Below are 20,438 nucleotides of genomic sequence, written 5' to 3'. Positions count from 1 at the left end.
CTCGTGACCTGGGCAGGTGTATATGTGTATATATATCTGGGTATATCTGCTATATCGCTTTCCATAATCAAATATTGAGTTGCAAAATATTGAATTTCGTGTGACAGATTCGCTTAATTACTGCTAGCCAAAACGGATTTCGTGGCTAATTTGATTGGATATTATTTAGAGTGGGGTGATAAATGTGTATACCATGTGTGTTATCTATCTTTTGATGGATGGCAGAGCAGAGCAATTTAAAGTTCTAGTTCACAGTGTCATCGAGTGCATTAAAAACGAATTTAAAAGCCATACAAAAAAGGCACTGACCCACAAAAACTGATCTGTAAGTAATTTATGTGGTTCTTTTTGTTTCTAACCCATCTCATGGCTCATTTCACGTTTTGTTCAACAAATTTCACGCTTCGTTCTTCCCGGGCTACCTGCCAGCACACAAAACGAAAGAGATAAATAGATGGGTGAGGGCGAAAACTTCAAAAATGACAGCCCACAACTTTGTTAGACGAAATACTGGCAATTTGTTGTGACGTTGTTGTGATTTGTATGCTAAAAGTATCTGCCAGATACATTCCCACTCGCTGTTTGTTGCCTTCTACTTCTGCTGCAACCGCAACCATATGGTGTATCTTTGTGTCTTTTCGAGTTTCCTTCCCTCGTTTGCATCAACTGCCACTGGGGTCAACAGCAGTTCAATTGCTCTGCCTGCCTGCCTGCCATTCCCTTTCCCTTTCCCACTGATTAGAATAATTAGCCGCCTCCGTTGCGGCACGTTCCCCTGCTCCTGTTACCCATCGCGCTGCCTTTACTTCTGGTGTAAACAAACCAAGGCAGCAGCAGCACAAACAACACAAAAACGATCTATTAATAGAGGCCCAAAGTACTTCCAACTTCCAAACAGGCAAGTGAAATGCGCGCCAGTGCGTGCAATTGTTCGTTTAATTGTTCTCGTTGCCGCCTGTGAAATATTCATGGCTTCTCGCCTCCCTCCAAAAAAATAACCCACTAGCCAATATCTTTTTGGGCCAACTGATAAGACTGAATTGTGTAGGAAAGTAAAGCAAAGCAAAAGCAAAGTCATAAATGAGGGGTAGCGAGGAACATTCCAGCAGGGGTAACGGCAAAGTCAAAGGGGAAATTTCCCTGAAATAAAAATTTTAAAGAAATATAAAATATTTAAAATAAAGATAAACAAAGGTAAATATTACTATGATCTTTAAGTAAAACTGATTTTGTTTTATGGGTTTCATTATCCTCTGTTGATATTCCTAAATAATATCTCAAGCAAGGAAATTATGATGAAAACACCCCTCTTGAAACCAATTCGCCTCAGCAGAATCCCTTCAAGTTGCGGCGAATTGAGTGTCATGGCTACAACACATGCGCGCTTTTCCGACCACTTTTCCAGGCTTTTCCTAAGAGCGTTTGCCGCCCAAAGAGAACGGGGACCAACAACAAACAGAAAATCGCATGGGGAGTCAAAGGCGAACAAAGGGAAACAAACTTTTATTTTCCTGACGATTTTCTTTTTTCCTTGATTTTCCTTCCTTCTTTATTTTATTTTATTTTTTTTGCAAATTCAGCAAAAACATGAAACGACATAAGTATGTCAAAATGCATGGAGAGATAGCACAACACGGATAGGGATAGGAACTCGTGGGTTGGGGGTCGGGGGCAGAGGGGCACGTACTTATGTAAGGGCCTAGGAGTACTTTTCGCACACACATCCGTTTTCTATATAGGGATATAGCACACACACACATTGTAAGGCAGACGAAGGGCAAAATGAAATGCGAATGTTTGGCTGAGGCTTTGGTTGCCGCCCAGATGATTTGGCCCCCGTTTCTGTTTTTCCTCTTTTTTTTGGGGAGGCCGAGGGATCGGGATCTCAGTAGCCGGGTAGCTAAGGCAACGTCAATCACAGGGGCCGAATGCTGCGATATATGGCCAAAAGCAAGGCAAAGCTAAAAGCAAAGGCAAAACAAAACACACACAAAACCGGAGGAGCCAAGTGCGAGCGAGAGCGCAGACAAGACAAATAAAAATACGGAAATGTTGGGCTAGGGTGGGCCATACATGCTCGGCCATATATGTGTATATTTTATTCAAGCAAAAATCCATATAATTCAATGGATTGGCTCCCCGAAGAACCGGAGAGATAGAGATGGAAAGAGAGAGAGACCAGGCGACAAACACAAAATGAACACAACAAAAAGCAAACCGCAGATTATGCGACAACGAGGGGCGAGAAAGGAGGAAGGACCTCGAAGGACGACAGCGACAGCGACAACGACGACGACGACGCGTCCTGTGGCCAGTCAGACATATTAATGACAAAATGATTATGATGACACTAACTGAGGTCTGTCAATCCAGATAGAGCCGGGGTTGGGGGTTGGGGGCTGGTTGCTGGGATGCCCGACTCCGTGCAATATGTAAAACAAGATTGACAAACAAACCAAATACTTTAAATGATGCTTAAAGTTGACACAGCTGTCGAGCAGAAGGACGAATCTGTTCAAGTGAGATTAATGGCAAAGAAATGGTAGCAGAAAGATGTGAAAAAGTATGCGATGAAGTAGGTGGGAAATCCCCGTAGTAGCCAAGTAATCATGTACCATCTGCACTTTTAATTGTTTGCCCATCATTGCTTTATGGTTCTACGCATTTTGTTCGCACTTTATTTAAAACAAATCGACGTAGAATGGAAAAAAATATATAAAATCAGTAGAAAATATTGTAGGGGAGAGTGGGGGAATTTCGTCAGCATTTTTTCAAAGCTATTTATTGTCCATCTTGAGACACGTTATCATATTTCTATTTTTATTGTTGAATGCGGTTAGCACTAAGCTTTAAAATGTGACATTCCCCTATTTTTTTAATTAACTTGGTGATTTATAAAAAATTAAAAAGTAAAACCAATATACTGGGGCAATCTCACCACACAGGGGGGTAAAATCACCACACAACTGGGGAAATTTCGTCACCTGAAAAATGTAGGGAACTTTACGCCTGTAAGTATGCTACACTGATCAAGCGTACCATTTTTGTTGACGTCCTATATTTGTTGCTGCTGCCGGTAGTCTGTTCGTTAGCCAGCTCGTCAAATAAAAAAAAGATGTATCTAAAATAGGTGCGAATTTACCAAAGGCATAGGGTGGCGAAATTTCCCCAGACAGTACTTTTTTAGAAATAATTATTTTTCTTCCGAAATTAGGCGCGAAGTTAAAAATCACTAACGCAGAAATGCACATTATAGCACTGTGTATTATATAAAAAATCGTGTATCTTATCCCTTTTGAATTGTGGCATACAGAAAAAATTTCGTCGAGAACTAAATGTAGCTTTCGAACTGTTAAAACACATTTAATATTATAGCTTAATTATCTTGGCCTTCTGTGCAAAACAAATGCATTGGTTGTGTCTGGCCGTCTTGAAGGACTAAAACAAAAAAATTATATATTTTTACGACTTATGGATTCCGAGATATTGCAGGTGACGAAATTGCCCCTGTGACGAAATTCCCCCACTCTCCCCTACTTTTAAATGGTTTCCTTTTGTCAATGTTTTTGGTATAGTTTCATCCATACATAATTCTTTTTAGTGCTGTAAATTATTTAAAAAATTGCATTTATCATTTTATTGAAAACAATAGATAAATTTAACAAATGTTTTAACAATCTTGAGAATCTACTGTATTTCTAAAAACAACTGGTTCTCATTTAAATATTTTCTTTTGCCTTAATGAACTTAATTATATTCCCCTAAAGGTAAAAATATTCCGTAAAAAAAATACCATTGCTGGTTTTCCAAACAAAAATTCAAATTTGATGATAAAATCTCCGAAAAATCCCCTTTAAATTGAATATCCTTGATGCTGATATTCCAGAGCAGTTTGAACGCCATTAAAAGAGACATCGATCCTGTGGCTTGCCAGCTTGTTGTTGCCAAGGGTCTTGGTTGTCACCTGCTTGGAAAACACTTTCGATTTCTGGTCTTGCCTTATAAAAGAGCTGCTGAGCTGCTCCCTCCTTCAGGTTTTTCTGTTCCAGCGGCTAAAAGTAAGAAGAAAACATGGAAGAAAAGCCCCGAAGCCAAATGCCAGGAACAGCAAAAGAAAACCCGCGCTAACCGCGCCACCTCACAAAACTACCTCCGCCCACAATTACCGCCCCCTCGGGCTGCCCCGCCCCCTTCTGCAATGGCAAGACCAAGACCAAGCGCCCCGTTAATTAGATTTTGCGGTTTTTGTGTTGTGCAAACTTCAAAAGCAACAGCAACACGCAGATGATGGGGACCTCCCTACTTTCCATCCCCTACCTTACCTACCCCATAACCCCACCCACTTAGTCAGTGGCTGCCAAACGCCAAAATGTGTGCTTTAACAATTTTTGATACAACATAAAATTGGAATTGAAATGGGACAAGGCGGTAAGAGGAGGGTGAGGGAAGCGGGCTATTTGGTTGCTGCGGGTCGCAAAACAAAATCGATAAATAAAACTTTTTACAATGCGGCAACACTTTCACGCACTTTTGGCCCTCTCCTCCACTTTTCTCGCTTGCGGTGGCATTGAAAAACCGCCTGAAAGTATGCAGCTACAACAAGTTTTTTACGCAATTAGTGTACAATTTCTTAATTTATACCCTGTCGCCAATTTATCAACACAGACCAGAGACCAAGGAAGCGAGGCGAGGGAAGCGGAAACCTTCTCTGTGGGACCAAAGTGAAATATTATTATGAGTACGTGTTTGGGCGACTGAGCTGCGCTGAGCTGAGCTGGTGGTGCCGCCCTTAAGTTTCTGCCGACTGGCAGTGCCCCAAGGGGCTGAAAGGGTTGCCGGCCGGCCCTCAATCCACCACCCCATCACCCAACATATGCTACTTTGACATAGTTCTTTGGGTCGACACAGAGCGTTGGTAGTGAAATATGAAATACTATTTATAACTTGATCAGCCCTAGATGGGTCAGAGATGCAAAGCAGGGGATGACAGCGAATCATGCCCAGTATCTATCACGGCTCCGGGGGACAGGGGTTGCGACCGGATTGGATTGGATTGGATTGGATTGGACTGGCTGTTGGGATTGATATTGGCCTAGGGTTTGGGTTTGCGCTTGGGCTCGGACTCAGATTCGCTTGTGCGGCTGTTAATTAAGTTATGATGGCAAACCGCAAACACTGCGATGGCTTCTGCTGCTGAGACAGATAACACATATACATATAGGCCCCGTCAGTTTATGAAATTTTCATTAATTTTCGACCGCAGAGAGTTTCTGCTGATGCCTAGGTTGGATGTTGTGACCCCTGACCCCCAGACCCCCAGACCCCTCCGGCTGACAGCGTAACGAAAACTTGACGACACAGCAGAACGAACAGTAGTAATGAAATTTTGCGACATGTATGACAGGACACTCAGTTTCAGTGGCCATCGGCCAACTTTTGACAGGCATCCGGCAAAGTATTCCTTTCGGCGACCTTTCCGCTCCTCACGGATCGTGACAAATGTGGCCCAGCTCGCACACGAAACTTCTCCTAATTATATGATAATCAAAATCTATCAGCATCGCCTCTCGTTTCGTTTTTAATTAGGCCATTCGAAGGATGCCTAATCATCATAATAATACTCCCTGTGTAGGGGGTTGTGTGCTGTGGAGCTGGGATCAGGAGTCAAGGCTGCCCCGTCATGGCTGCTACGGCATTAGCTTTAGCACTGGCATATAATTTAGATTTATCGCTTGATTTTCGCATAAATATCGACCATGTGGGGGGTAGGGAGGTCCTGGGCCTCCTCCACTTTTGTGTGCTCGTTGATGCATAAAGGCAATGGCTCTGGAGCTGAGTGCCCCGACTCGGCCTAACGACTTGTTGTACGTATAGAAGATGTAAAATCCAAATGACATTGAGTCGGTGTAAGTGGGCATGTGGCTGTGCTGCGTGTTCGAAGGGGGCGTGGGTGTGTCAGATAATGTCCAACTGCATAAAGCCCGAGTAAATGGCAGAAAAATCATTGGTGATTTTTCGTTTTATTGAATTTATTGCCATTTCAGGATTTAATAATGTCGTACAGCAAGTTCCTGGGCATAAACGGCTGAAAATATGTTGAAAGCGAGACGTTGAGTGTATTTAGCCCATAACCGGTTGGCTTCCGTTTCATAACCGATTCGTAAAAGTCCCGCGTTTACGATTATGTTCCATTTTCTTTATTTCCCTTCCATAATAATAAGTTAATGCATATTAAACTAGCTGTTTATTACTTATACCCGGTAGTTGTGGAGAGAAATCTACTTAGTAACAAAGGTTTCCGAATTAGAAATAAATAGTATTAAATAAAACATGCCGAAATAAATTACACCGACTTTATGAAGTTAAATCAAAGTCTATCAATTTGTGTTTCAATCCTGTAAATGATGGATTCACCGCATATCTATTTATACCAACTCATAGCTGGCTGTGGAATCGCTAAGAATTTCGCTGTCAGCTTTGCGCATAGCATTCCATCAACTAGCTTCCTCTCCTTGTAAAATTGATTTCATATCATCGTCGCCATCTTGACACTGATTATATGCCTTAACACTTGACTGCCTCCGGGGGCAGGATTCTGGATTCTGGATTCAGGACTCTGAGACTGGCGGATGCCATGGGAAAAGCGTATAAAAAAATGAAGAAAATATCAACACACCATTTAGCGCTAAATACACAGAAAACTCGGACGAACGCGAGCCTCTCGGGAGGAGCGGCTGTTGCTGTCCAAAAATTAACGCAAAATCAAAGTAAAAATGCGATAAATTGGCGACGACAAGCGCAACGCGGAGAAACAATAACAACAACAGCGGCGGACTGACGATGCTGACAACGTTGTCCCGCGCTTAAAATGAGCGAAAATCGGTCGAGCATATCAAATTGAAAAACTCCAAGACAACGCGCGACGGTCGCCGGGGGATGAGGATGAATGCGAGGACGTGGACGTGGACGAGGATGAGGTCCTGACGGGTCCTGAAGCTCCGGTTCCGACTGCTTTAGTGGGGGTTGGAATGGGTGGCTGCGGCGCGTGATGCTTTTGCGTATCCTAGTGACACACAAATACATCGAGGGATAGAAACAGACACCCACGCACAAAGAACTGAGAGCAAAAAGCGCGTAGCAAAAATAGCAGGGAAAAAGAATAACAGCTAGCTACAATAATAACGCTTGAATGGAGTGCCGTGGGGTGGTGGGAAGTGGGTGGTGGGAGGTGGTAGGTGGGCTGTTTCATGTGGGGTGGGGTGGCAAAGGCCAGATGGACAGGCAACTGAGTAGACGACATTCATTGCTGCTTTGGCAGGTTGTTAGGTTTCCGAGTCTGTCAAGGGCGGAGATTGTTAGCAGCTTGAATGAATGACTGACTGAACTCAACCGAACTGAACTCGACTGAATTGAGCTGACTATTGATGTATTTTGGCATATTAGCTGGCGGATTAACCGACCTGGCCAGCGAGTTTGGAACCGCAGTGATAAGTTTTGGCCATAACCGATGGCCAACTGATTCAAAATGTGTAAAATCGTAGGGCTCACTATTCAACCTACCAAAATACAGTTCAAACAAAAAACCTTCTTATGAATAAAACGTAAGGAAAAGACTGAACAGTGGTCTATACCAATCAAACATATTTTACAATCGACATAAATTGTAAACACATATCTGTCAGTAGTCCTATTTATAAAGTCTTCTTAAATCGCACGCCTAGTTAAAATAATTAGAATTTTTTAAAAAGAAAGTAATGTACCTTTTACTAATTCGTAATCCTAAAAAACCCTCCCTTTATAATGTTTATAAAAGGTATTGAGCTCTGTTTAATTTTTATAATGGTATTCTTCGTAAGTAAAGTTCCTTAAACAATGCCAATATTTTTAAACTTTCTGTAAAAGATTTTAATGGCATCATCAAATCTTAAGTCTTAAGTGTCTTTTTTAACTACCTTGGTAAATCAATCACAGCCATAACCGTTTTGGGAGTGTAAGCCAAAACTGTGTCTCGACCATAAGGGGAAATCCCCGAGAAAAAAGCACAACAAGCCGCGCCCCAAACTTGGCTGGCATTATTCAATGCCTCGCAGATGTTTTCCTTGTTGCTGTTATTTTTGCCGGCTCTGAGCGATGCTAAAAAAGTGTTCTTCTTCCATCGGCTGTTGTTATTGCTATTGTTGTTGTTGATGTTGTAGTTGGCAAAAATTGTTGCGTTTCGCATATTAATTTCTTCCTGTCTTCGTGCGTCGTCATCAGCATGAAGCTCATGATGATGAATTTGCCAGGATTTCGGTGAATGGCGTGCTAGTGTGGGTGCGTACTACCCAATTCGCTCTTCGCCAGGACTCTCTTAGTCCTTGGCACTCTCTTCGCTGCTCTTATTGGCGTAGCTTTCCAGCCACGTTGTGTGTTTGTTTGCCTTTTGGGACTTGGGCGCTTCAAGGAGGCAGCCTTAATCACATTGTGAGTCATGTGTTTCATAAATATTCAACAGAAAATTATCATCGCAATGATGAGCACTTCCAGTCAAAACAGAAAATGCAAAAACAAGCCCCCGAGCCTCGACAAGAGGGGCAGTGAAACGCACATGTTTTTGCGATTCTCCAACCCGCTCGCGGTTCGGCCTTTCTCATCATAAAACACCCATGACTACACACCACCACTACTGTGGCCCAGCACCACCACCCCACCGAGGGCCCCCTACAATCGGCGGGCAGACAACCAGCCAGTAAGCCCGGCACATGGCTCTCGCGCTCTCCCACTCAGATGCACTCCGCTCCACTACACAAGACACCTTACATATCTAGGGCCCAGAAACTAACCGTCTGGCCGTCTCGCTCGCACTCGCCGCGCCTGCCATGGGGGGTCTGGAGAGCGAGAGCGAGAGGGCGCTAGCGAGAGAGCCTCGCCTGCGCGTGAATCGGCTAAACACGAGTCACGATTTCGACAGTTCGGGGATTTTCCCTTTAGGCCTTGTTGGGTTTTCCAGCCTGCTCTGGCTAGAGAGTGCCGCAATTCGGTGTGATTTTTGTGTTTTTGTTATGCTCCACGAGGATTTCGGCGGTACTACGATTGGGTATTGAAGTTAAAGGGGATGTTTCAGGCTAGGGATCTTTAAGGCGTACCATCAGAACCTTTGGGATAGAGCCTGGAAAGCAACAAGCTAGCCATTATCAGCGGGATTTTAGGACCAACCACCCCTCTCCAGATCTTATAGGGAATACGAAACTTCGGCTAGGGACTGTTCCCGGTTCGACAGCACACATGTTCGATACAACGCTCGGGAAAAGAGCCGAACGGACGTGGGGGTGGACCGAGACCGACCACCCACCACCCATCGCCCATCGCCCACCTCGAACGTGTGTGCGTTGTTGTTTTGCCGGCGTGTTGGGCTGTTGCGTTCGCTGCACTATGGGGCATTTGACCACTTTGGTTGGCCAAAACCCATTTTTTAAAAGTCGTTTAAACAAAAAATGTTGTTTGAGGATGTGTTAACAAAAGACCATTTAACAATGTTACGTTTACAGAAATCCGATAGAGGTCGCCTCTGTTAAGGTAGGAGATGTTAAATCAGCTGTTTGATATGCAATTATCGAGCTGTTGTATTTCGACTTTTTGCTTGCAGTTTTAAAGTGCTTTAAATTTGAGTTTTTAAGCAATCTAAGTAAACTTTTTGGATTGGATTTAAAGGATTATGCTATGTACTAAGTATTTTTGTGGTTCGACGACAAAAATTAGACGGTTTTTTCTTACAAATGAGTGTTAAAGGGAGTGGTCTAACAAGTACATTTTTGTAAGAAAACTAATTTTCAAATGGAGCAACAAAGTGAGTCCAGCGGAGTCCACTTCTGGAACCTATTGGGATTTTTAGATTATTTAATTGTTGTTAAAATGTATATGGTCAGAATCGCCACTTATTGCCACTTTTTCTGTAATTTAATTTTTTAGACCATAACCTCAAATTTCACAAACTCCTATCGTTTGCACTGGTGGCTAAGGAAGTAAGGACTTTCGTGACTTTAAATTATTATCAAAATATAGTAGAAATACTTAGCTTTGTAATTGACTAACTTAAGTGGACTTTAGCGGCTTTAAAACGAAAGTTCCGCTACAACTTGAACAAAAAGTCGTACAAATGTAAAGTAAATTCTTTCCTTTGCCCCTTTTTTTTGAGAACTTTAGGATATAGTCGTCCGATTTGTACAAAACTGTTAATATTGTTTTAAAACTTACATAATTGCTATTTCTAAAGTTATGTGCATTTATCTCCAAAAACAGCAAAGTTAATTTGATCGTTTCTATGGCAGCTATATGATATAGTTTTCCGATCCGGATGATTATCATATATAATATGCGGGGGGATAAGAAATGGCGACTGGTAAAGTTTCAAGTCAATATCTTTTGAAATGACCGAGTTATTAATTTCGGCCAACAAAAGTGGTCAAATGCCCCATAGTGCGCTGGTTCGAATTGGTCGGGTGGGCGTAAGTTCGGTCGGACTCGGGTTCGGGTTCGGGTTCAGTTCGTCTCGTCTCGGATCTTGGGGCTCTGGACGCCGTTGTAAGCGCCGTCCTTTTTCAGTATGAAATTGAGTTCTGTGTAGTTAAGTCGGAATATTTCGTATAGTTCTCGTCGACTGTCGTGTGACATTTGTTCTTCAATTCAGAAACGCATATTGAAACACAGCGATAATACAAATTACGAATATTCAATATAAAATAAAGAAAAACCAAAACAAAAGAAAACCAACCAATTAAATTAAAATTCAAATTCAAATTCGCTTCAAAAATATATTACAAATATAACAACCAATTTAATCAAATCAAATTCGCCACCAAATCGCAAACAAAGTTTACAAAATTCGATTACTCAATCCCATAACACAAAACAAGCTACAACTAATTCAAAAATATATAACTGTTAAATCTGTAAGCAAGGGCAATTACCACTAAGATCATCCTGAACTTATGCTCCAAAATATTTCACATACGACAGACCTGCCTGACTCATTACAACTCGATTTCTGTTAAATCTCTCCATCAGCATCATTAACATTAGCTCCAGAAATAGACCGACTGCCACGATAAACAATCCCGAAAATAATTAGAAACAATTTGTAAACAACAAAATTTCCAAATAAAACTGGGCACTGAGAGGAAACCCAATTGCCGATCAGGTTGTTTTTCTCTCTTTGCCTGGGGTTTACTTTTTCGATATTTCTCCACGCTCTGTTTTATTCTCGATATATTTTTTTCAATTTGCCTAGATAAACAAACGAACGAAAATTGTTTCACGCTCGCAGCACACGAAAACATTTTCAATTAAAATTTTGGCCCAAAAAGCCAACCAAACCAAACTAAAGCAAACCAAAGCAGAGCGGAGCACCGAAAACGTTTCTCACATCGAATTTGAATATTTTGAGCATTCCATAATTTCATTTCCATCTCCATGGCATTCCGATTCTCCAGCACTCGATCCCATTGAAACCATTTTTCGCCAAAATCTGTTTTGTTTGCTGTATTTTGTTGTATTTTAAGTGTAGTTGTGCCAGTGCGAGCTGCCAATATATATGGCCCTGTTAATTGAATATGCACTGCTCTTAATGATTTTCGGCCAGCAGAGCATGATTTTCCTTTCTTTGGCCTGGGATTTGCTATTTCAGTATATGGTAGAAATTTTTCAGTTGGTTTAAATGTTTTACGGCCTCTTTGATGTGGCCGGAATGGCCCATATTTACAGTAAATTATTTTCCCTGGCCTAAAATCGAAATAATTTGGTACTCGACGAGTGTTAAAATGGTCGTAAATCGCTTCGCTAGTTTTTTGATATTCATGTGAGGCGGTTTAATTTCTGGAGTGACTGAACAAAAATCTTGCTTGTGCAGGAGGAGTTTTAGATTTTGTCTACTGCATCTATGTGAAATGTTGATTTTTCGAAAGAACATTTTTTTTATATTTTCTTTAAAGTGCTTGAAATTGTTCGCTTGGTTTTTATTGAAGTGATTGAAAATTTATAATGGTGCACTGTGATCATTTTTGTATAGTTTGGCATTTATACTGAAATTTTGAAATCAAAAATATAGTTTACACCTTTTTGGAAAATTTTCATATTTCCTTGTTTGACCTTCCCAAACGCCAGACGATAAATCATTTTCTTTGCCAACACCAATAAATATGTCAATAAATATTTACCTCGATTGCTTTTATATCCATTCCCGGCGTTCACCTCAGTTCCAAGCAATTTAACTCGCAGTCAAAGATATATTTTTCAAGCCAACTGTACCTGGAAAATCATTCAATTACCCATGCTTACAGCGAACACAAACCAATATTCACAAAACCAAATTTTAATTCGATTTTAGAAACGAGCAGAAAAATCAGAGAGAGAAGGAAAAGCAGAAAAGAGATAGAGAAGTACACGCGTGTGTTTAAATACTGGAAAATACAGATAAGATAAATTATTATAAACACTAAGCCATACACACATTATAGCAGGCTAACCACACGAGAATACATTAAAATCAATAAGTAACAAGTACAGAGAAGACAGTTCAAGTGAAAACAGAAAAACAGAAACGAAACTTTAAAAAAGTGCTTAAAAATAACCAAAACAAAAACTTAGACAAATAAACAACGGCCATTTTCCAGAGGAAGAAACCCTAAAAAAGCTTCCAGCAGAATCGGTGAAAATCGTTATAAAATTTTTTCTCGCAAAGGCGCCACGTCCAAGAGCAAATCGTTCCATATGGTTCATATTATTGAATTGGTCGGCCAGCCGAAGGTTGAGTTTGCTCAACAAGTTACTGTGAGTATCAAAATCGAGAGTCAAAATGAATTTATACACCGCAGGGGGAGGGGGAGGTGGCGCAGGACGGTGGGGCCAAAAATGATAATAAATCTTGTTGTCCGCAGTCACGTAATGACAACTTAATACAAATACATATGCATACATCGCCCCGCACACACTAACGCACTTTTTATTATGTTGTTGTGACGCTTTTCCTCTCTTTTTTCCTTTTTTTTTTGCCTTTGGCTTTGCTCAACATATTTTGACAATTAATCATTCGCTGTGTCTGTGTGTCCTCCTCTGTGTGAGTGCGAGTGTGTGTGTGTGGCTGATTGCGGTTACATTTTTTGTGCGAAAATTCGAAATCAGTGTGTCTGTGTGTGTAGGTCAATGTGACTCTCGTTTCGACTGTCTGCGTCTCTTGGCCATTAACACACCGCAATCTTCACAATGACCAACATCTCCGTTTCTTTGTTACAAGTCCAATGGTCCCGGCTTAAAGCGCTCCGTTTTTCCGACCCCCAGAGGAAATAAATGCCTGAAAATCCAAAAAAAAGACTACAGTTCGATAAAAGATTAAATTCTAGACAAGGAGAAGCATCTAAATGAAAAATGTTTTAGGTTTTCAAATCTTAAATGTTAAATTGATTTTTTGTTTTTGTTAAATTATCGATGTTTGGTTGGTAAAGTAAGGAAAAAAATTTTTGTGGTTTTTTTTAAAGAACTTGTTCTTGAAAAATAAGTTGCAAATAAGATATGTCTTAAAATTTTGTTACTAATTTTAATTTAACTTAAAAACCAAAAAAGGTTAAATATACCTAAAAAAAAATGTTATTCTATCAAAACCGTTTTTTAATTATTAAATTGTACCTAAAATTTAATTGTAAATTGTACATTTTGCGTTTAAATAGTGGTTCCACAGCCTTTGAATTTTATCCAACATTAAAGTGTTTTTTGTTTTACAGAATTACCAGAATAAAATGTTTCCCTAATTAAGATCATAAATCTCCCAGTTCGACGATAGTAGATTACGATTTATTTATACTGCGCTATGTTGATATCCTTTTATCTAGCTTGTTCTTTTCAACCTGATATTTGCCTTTAACCATATGGACGCATCTTTAACCTATATATTGATTTATCAACTTTTTCATTCACTTGCTTTTTAGTCTCTTGATTCTCCCAAAGTTGTCAACCAGCTTTGTGGAATTTACGAAAAGAAGGAAAAAACCTTAAATTCTAATCGGATTTACATTTATTTCTGTTGCGTTGAGTAACTACGTTCGGCCCTCTCATTTTCCCCCACATATAGATTTATATATCTGTTTCACTTTCAGCTGACTGCTTTATCAGTGTGAGTGCGTCTCACATGTTGTTCCTGTTGTTGTTGTTGACGTTGCTCCAGTTGTCACCCTCTTTTCTCTTATTCTCTATTCTATATTCTCTATTTTTTGATTTTATTACAACGCCAACGCAGAAAAGTCTGTTACTCGGGGATATTGCGTAAATTTCATTGTGTATTTCACTTTTATGGTGGTGGCTGTCTAGGATCGGGCATAGATGTAGCTGGGGGTTGCACAGAGGGTGGTGGATGGATGGGTGGGTGTAGTTGGGTGGTGCGTGCTGCGTTAGATGACGTCGCCGGCGTTCTTTGTTGTCCTTTGTGCGTGCGTCCCGCGTCCTGTGGCCGCCCCCTGTGCGTCTGCCTTTATCCTTGGCAGGGATGTTCGAATGTCCTCCTCCGCTCTCCGTTATCCTTGCGCTCCTTATTCTAATGATGACACATGCGTTCTCTGTTGCTTCCCTGCTCCGCCATCCCGAAATCCTGCCGTCCTCCTCCCTCTATTGTTGTTCAATATTTTGTGCCACTTGTTTTGAATTTTTCCACATCCTTTTGTTGTTTTTTTGCTGGCATTACGTGTTAGCTAACTTGCTCGTTAAATGGTTAAGTGGAGCAAAGTCGTTGACACACTTCTTTTGGGGTCCTTTTCTTTTCATTTCTTGCGAGCGAAGCGCTTGCATTTTGTGCCATGACTCAGAGACACGAACTTTCCGGTCGAAGTTGTATCCTTTGGTCGAATGTAAGTTCTCCTTTGAGAAAGCAAAGCACCTAAATGGACTGACTTTAGAAGAAGAACGGACAGTAAAAACCCAAAGTGCTTAAATTACTTCTTAAATTCGTTAGATACATTTTCTGACTTATATATTTAGATTTCTAGGAGCAGTTAATCCTTTTAATTCTCTACAAATCTATCTACGTCTTTAAACCACTCCCCAACCTTTTTACCTTTAGTTCCATCCTTTAATATTCTTTCATCTTTACCCTTCAAACATTATGCCATTCCACTTCTAATCGCCTGTCCTTTGGCGGCGCTTTCTTGAACGTTGCCACTTGGCACAATCATACACTTAATTTTCCACTTCATTTCATAATTTTACCCTTGAAACCAATAATCTTGAGGAGTCCGAAGGAGTCTCTGGCTTGTCAGCCGCTGGCATAATATACCTTTTGACGGCCCCTCCCTTCAACTGCCCACCTGGGGGCGCATTCAACAGCTCGGTGCGGCTAAGACACACTCACTCACACACATGCAACGCTATTAAATTACATGCCAGTGCAAATTACTTGAGAAAACAAAGCAGAGGAAGAAACAAAAAGTCGCAGGGAAAACAAGACAGACCGCATAGCGAGAACGCCTTGACGTATGCAACAATAATAATAACGGGTTGTGGTCGCCTTTGTTATGCCTGGCTCGGTGTTTTGTAAGCCGTCAAGCATTTACATACCATTAGACGGGGCCAAAAGGGGAGTGGGAGTGGAATGGGTTGACAAGCGTATAAATATTGAAAAGCGCCAACGCCTTTTGTTGGCTTGCTGGTAATTGCTTAAGTCGGCAAATTGCCCAGCCTAATAATCATAAATACTACCTAAGAAGGCAGGGCGAACGGCTAGGCGAAAATTTGTTTGCCAATGAAATGTTCTTAGAAGGTCTTTTTGATAGGGTTAGGACGAAGTTTTCCATAATGGGAATGTGCTCGAAATAGATTAGAAAAAGTAAATGGAATTGGTGCTTCAGTAAATTAAGAACAATGTGAGCTTAATGTATAATAGAAATGTAATTACCAGAACCAGCTCTGTCTAGAGAGCTTATAATATAAAATTTTACTGTATCTGTATAAAATAAATAAATATCTCTAAGACATCTTCATACAATAATGTTCGTTTTTTAACATACAAAAATTGTATTTTTTTCACTTTGGGTGTTAATATTTATTTCACGATGACAAAAAATGTTGAAATATTTTGGTTATTATAAAGGTTTTATCTTTAATTTCAGTATAATCAAGATTAAGTAACTTTAGAAATCATTTAAATAGGATCATTTATTTGTTACATTTTATAGAGAATCCCCCCTTTGAAGGACCTTCAATAAAATCCTTTTTAGATCTCAATTCCGCTATGCTTGGCTGAAATTATTTGAATTTATATTATGTATGTCGGAGGGCACGCGACTCGGACTTTGCTCCGAGGCTTAATTTGAGTTTCTTGATTATTAGAGGTGACAGTTTTATAGCTTTGTTAATAGGGAGCACAGACTGCGCCCTCGGTCTCAGGCTAGCCAACAGTTTTTGCTTCTTTTGTTGTGCTTGGCATGTTCAGCGCTGATTATGCTTTGTGCCAGAAAAAGCAGGAAAGCAAGGAAAAACTCACCCCTTGGGCGCTGGAAAACTTATCGCAATGGGGCAGGGTCGGGGAAAGCGAGGGGTCGGGCATTAGAATTACTTGCGTGATTAACGCACACCCTCGAGCGTGTCCATTCCCCGCCCCATGAGGCCAGGTCTTATCTATGGCTGCCTGCCTTAATTGTGGGTCTTCCATTTGACTATCGATCGATTTTCGATTCCATTCAATTCGATCACCGTAATGAGGCAACTTCAAAAGCTGCACAGCTCATTAGGTTTCCCGCTGTATAAGCTACGGCCAGCCACCATGTATATATATTAGTTATATATTTCCCGACTTTCGACTTTTCCCCCGGCTCCGATTTCCTTCTGCTCCTCCGCTTTTTGCTTGGGCTTCTGCACGTTTTCCTTTGTTTTGTTTATGGCTTCTCAAAATAGCTGAATCAAAATGTAAACAAAAGCGCAAAAATACCAAAAACGAAAACTGGGCAAGCAAAGGAAAATCTCGCACTTCGCAGCGGCGGCAGCTGCGTGCGTCATGTGAACAAATTTTCCAGATGCTTTTCCCAGTGCCCCTCGGCCCCTTTTCTCTCTGTGCATCCATATACGCGTATATAGTACACTTTGCATACTTTTAAATGCCTTCGCCGAAGTGCAAAACCGCATGAAGAGGCCTTTAGCTTTCGAGTTTTCGCTCTCCTTGCCGGTTGAACAATAAATTGTATTTCTGTTTATTATTTATGTGCCCCAGCAGAATGTTTACGGTCTTCCTCGCACACATATATAGGCCAGTTTCGTTTGTATTTTCCATTTTCTTTATACCACTAATTATTTCCTCTCACAACATCCTTAACCTTATGATATTTGCTCCTCGAGTTGCTAGCTCCTTGAGAACGCTGCTTATTGTTTTTCCACTTCCCAAATAAATCAACAAGGCACAGAAAAAGAGAGAGGAAGCCGAATGTTTACATTATGTTTACATTATGCAAAAGGAAACTCGGCAAACAAAACCGCTAATTGTCGATAAACAACCAATAAAATACAAATTTCCCAAAAACATTTATCAAAAATAATATAAATAATAACAATAACCGCACAACCACACGGACGCACACGAAAACCAAAAGCAACACTCGGGGGCGATAAATAAAAATGGCAAAAGGAAACTTGGAATGAGCCGCTCGAGTGGGTGAAAAGCGGCGACTGGAGGAGAAGAAATGTATGGAAAATAGTGTTTGACAGCTCATAAAAAATAATGTCGTATTCATTAAGGGTGGTGCCACACAACCTGTACCTGTTTCATTCTGAGGGGCGGGAGTTGCCAAAAGCGAACATTCCATTTTATTTACGACAGGAAGCGGGCCAGAACAGCAACAGCCACTTGAAACGCACGCATGCAATGCGAATGGGAAGTGGCTCAGGTTGAGGTTGAGGGTCTGGCTATAAGGATATACTAAGGAGTGGGGCTGACAGTCCAAGTCAAGCCAGAAATATTTAATTGAAACGCAAAGAGACACTTGGGGGACCCTTGAAATACCCTGGCTGGAATAGGAAATTTTATTTATCAAATCCATATGGGCATTAAAAATTTCTGGTATTACACGCATATCGTTTTTACTGTTAAAATATATATTTAATAATATTACGTGAGTAGAAGCGAAAACAACTAATGGTCTCAAATCAAAATAGAGGGGAATAGCTCTTAAATTTATACAACATAATATCAAATTGATCATCGTTTCATATCAAAAAGATTTTGGGTGTGCTTGTAATAATTCTAAAAATTTTGTTACTTAAATTTCCCTGAACTGACTTTTACATATCCTAAATCCAATGTTTCTGCTTTAAAAAATGTAAATACCCAACGCTTTAACAACGACTCATGACATTGACAATGTCAGAGACTGAACTAATGAGGGAATGATTGAATGACACACTGACAGAATGACAGTTCTCCTTTTTCGCCCGAGAGGTGAGTGTGCAGGTGTTTTACGATTGTAGTAATTTTTGTTGTTGCTGCCACTGCTTTTGTATTCAGCGTTTGTTGTTAAAGGTTTGCGTGCTGAAAGTTTTGAAAGTTGTTCAAGTAAACACGATGCCAGGATAGCTGAACTCTGAGGGGTTGCAGGGGCAGGCAGCGGGGCTTGTTGGTTGAAACATGCAAATGTTACAAGGTGTTATGCTTTATGTACATTTAATTGAGACTTATTAGGTAGTGAAGTGTACGATAGTTAAATGCGGTTGCTGTTGGTTGTTTGGCTTGTTGATAGTGTCGTTAGCGGCGCAGAATGAGGGGGTAGTGTTTTTGGCCCCGGGTTAAACCGAACTTAAAGAGCCCTGAATCGATAATTTACAGAAGAGAATTTCAAACATTGTAGCTTTAAATTCTCTCTCGCTTTCTTCTCAAATCCAAACCTAATCAAAAGTATATCTACTTCTCAATAAGAAGAACAGCTCTTGCAAATCTTTAGAGGAAAATTGTAAGCAATGCCAAAGTGCATATCTTACACTGAACACAACCGACGAAAATATGAGGCGAAAAAGCCGGGGAAAATAACTCAGAAATGTGTATAGTCAGTCCGTAACCTCCGCCCCATCCATTGCCCCTTCGGCTGCATTAGACGCCTCCGGCGCCACTACAATGCCCATTTCAAGTTTATTTTCTCGATTTTTTCTGCGCGTTCTGTGTGTTCGAGTTAGTTGCATTTTTCTATTTTTGGGTTCAAAAATACAAAAGCACGAACGGATTCCCCGACCCCGCGGAATGCCTTTCAGCATTTTGCTTTCTATTTTCAATAGACGTCGTTGCTGCTGTTGTTGTTGCTGTTTTCTTGCAGCCGACAAACAATAAAAATGATGCGTTGTATTGCAAAAGCGCTGCTGTCCACACCAGACCTGCCCCGCCCCCATCATCCGCCCCCAACCACCCACTTTTGCAGCATAGCATATGTTGCAACTCTGTTGGTGAAACGAAAAAAGCGGAGAAAAAGAATGTGGATGTGGGGTGCAGAGTGCAGAGTGCGGAGGAGATTTTCACCCATTGATATTGATGAAAACGACGTCCAGTTACAGTTCGTTGGCTTTTGCTGCATTTTTCAAGGGAAAATGCACGGAAGGAACGGAACGGAAGGCGGACGAATGGAATACGGGGCCTTGCAACAGCTGAGGATATGCAAATGGTATACATTTTGTCAAAGCATAAAGACTATGTTTGGCAGGGATATAAAAAATACATGACACATGTACCTCCCTGATACAAATGCCGTTCGCGACGTTCGGCGAGCTGCACAGATGCAGATGGAGATAGAAATGCATATGCATCATTTATCCACCGACAGTGGAAACGAAATAGTCTGAGATATCCCATCCGAGTTGGTGGAGGAGAGCTGACTCTCCAATCTCAACTAATGTTGCATTCCTTTTGATTCCGTTTGTCTCGGACCGGGATTAGATAAGACCGTAGAAGAATAAGTTTGCTGAGCTAAGACCGGAAACCAAAGAGGTTGTAGTATTGCAAAATTGTAGTTTTTTTATTTTTTGTATATTTTAAATAAATTATATCAGGGGCAGTTTGAAAATCTCTCGTAAAGGTGTCTAAAAGTATGCAATCATTATTGGAAGTGCAAAGTCGAAAGAAATGGGTGAGGATTAATTTTTCACAGCATACTTTTAGACATATTTGATATCGATTTTAAGTCCTAAAGATTTCATTTTACTTACATACAGGTATTTTCATTTATTCGTGGACTAGAAAATGTAAAATTGCGATCACCAGAGAACTTACACCCAATCCACATTCAATTTTCCGGCTTTTTCGCCACTAATCTTCAGTGCTCTCTCGCACCTTCTATTGTCCTGCTGCCAGGCTTAATTTAACGCTCGACGCACACGCATAGCTGGCGCCTATTTTCCTGGCCCCGACCCCGAGATTCCCCCGCTAAATTGTCACTAATACGCCTCCTTGTGCT

General features: G+C 40.8%; 1 protein-coding gene across 17 annotated transcripts in view; it reads left to right on the top strand.

Moving 5' to 3' along the window:
• The first annotated feature begins 10,579 nt into the window (after positions 1-10,579).
• Positions 10,580-20,438, top strand: part of LOC108055996 (CUGBP Elav-like family member 4) — a 143,429-nt gene continuing 133,570 nt past the window's right edge. For all 17 annotated transcript variants that reach the window (XM_044393888.2, XM_044393883.2, XM_044393882.2 and 14 more), the window contains exons 1-2: positions 10,580-10,928; positions 12,362-12,804. In XM_044393888.2, the coding sequence (XP_044249823.1) occupies positions 12,745-12,804 (60 nt within the window). In that variant the 5' untranslated portion in view covers positions 10,580-10,928; positions 12,362-12,744. The remainder of the gene's footprint in view (positions 10,929-12,361; positions 12,805-20,438) is intronic.

The sequence above is a fragment of the Drosophila takahashii genome, chromosome 3L (genome assembly GCF_030179915.1).
Source record: "Drosophila takahashii strain IR98-3 E-12201 chromosome 3L, DtakHiC1v2, whole genome shotgun sequence".
NCBI lineage: Eukaryota > Metazoa > Arthropoda > Insecta > Diptera > Drosophilidae > Drosophila > Drosophila takahashii.
This window is presented reverse-complemented; position numbering and strand designations above follow the sequence as displayed.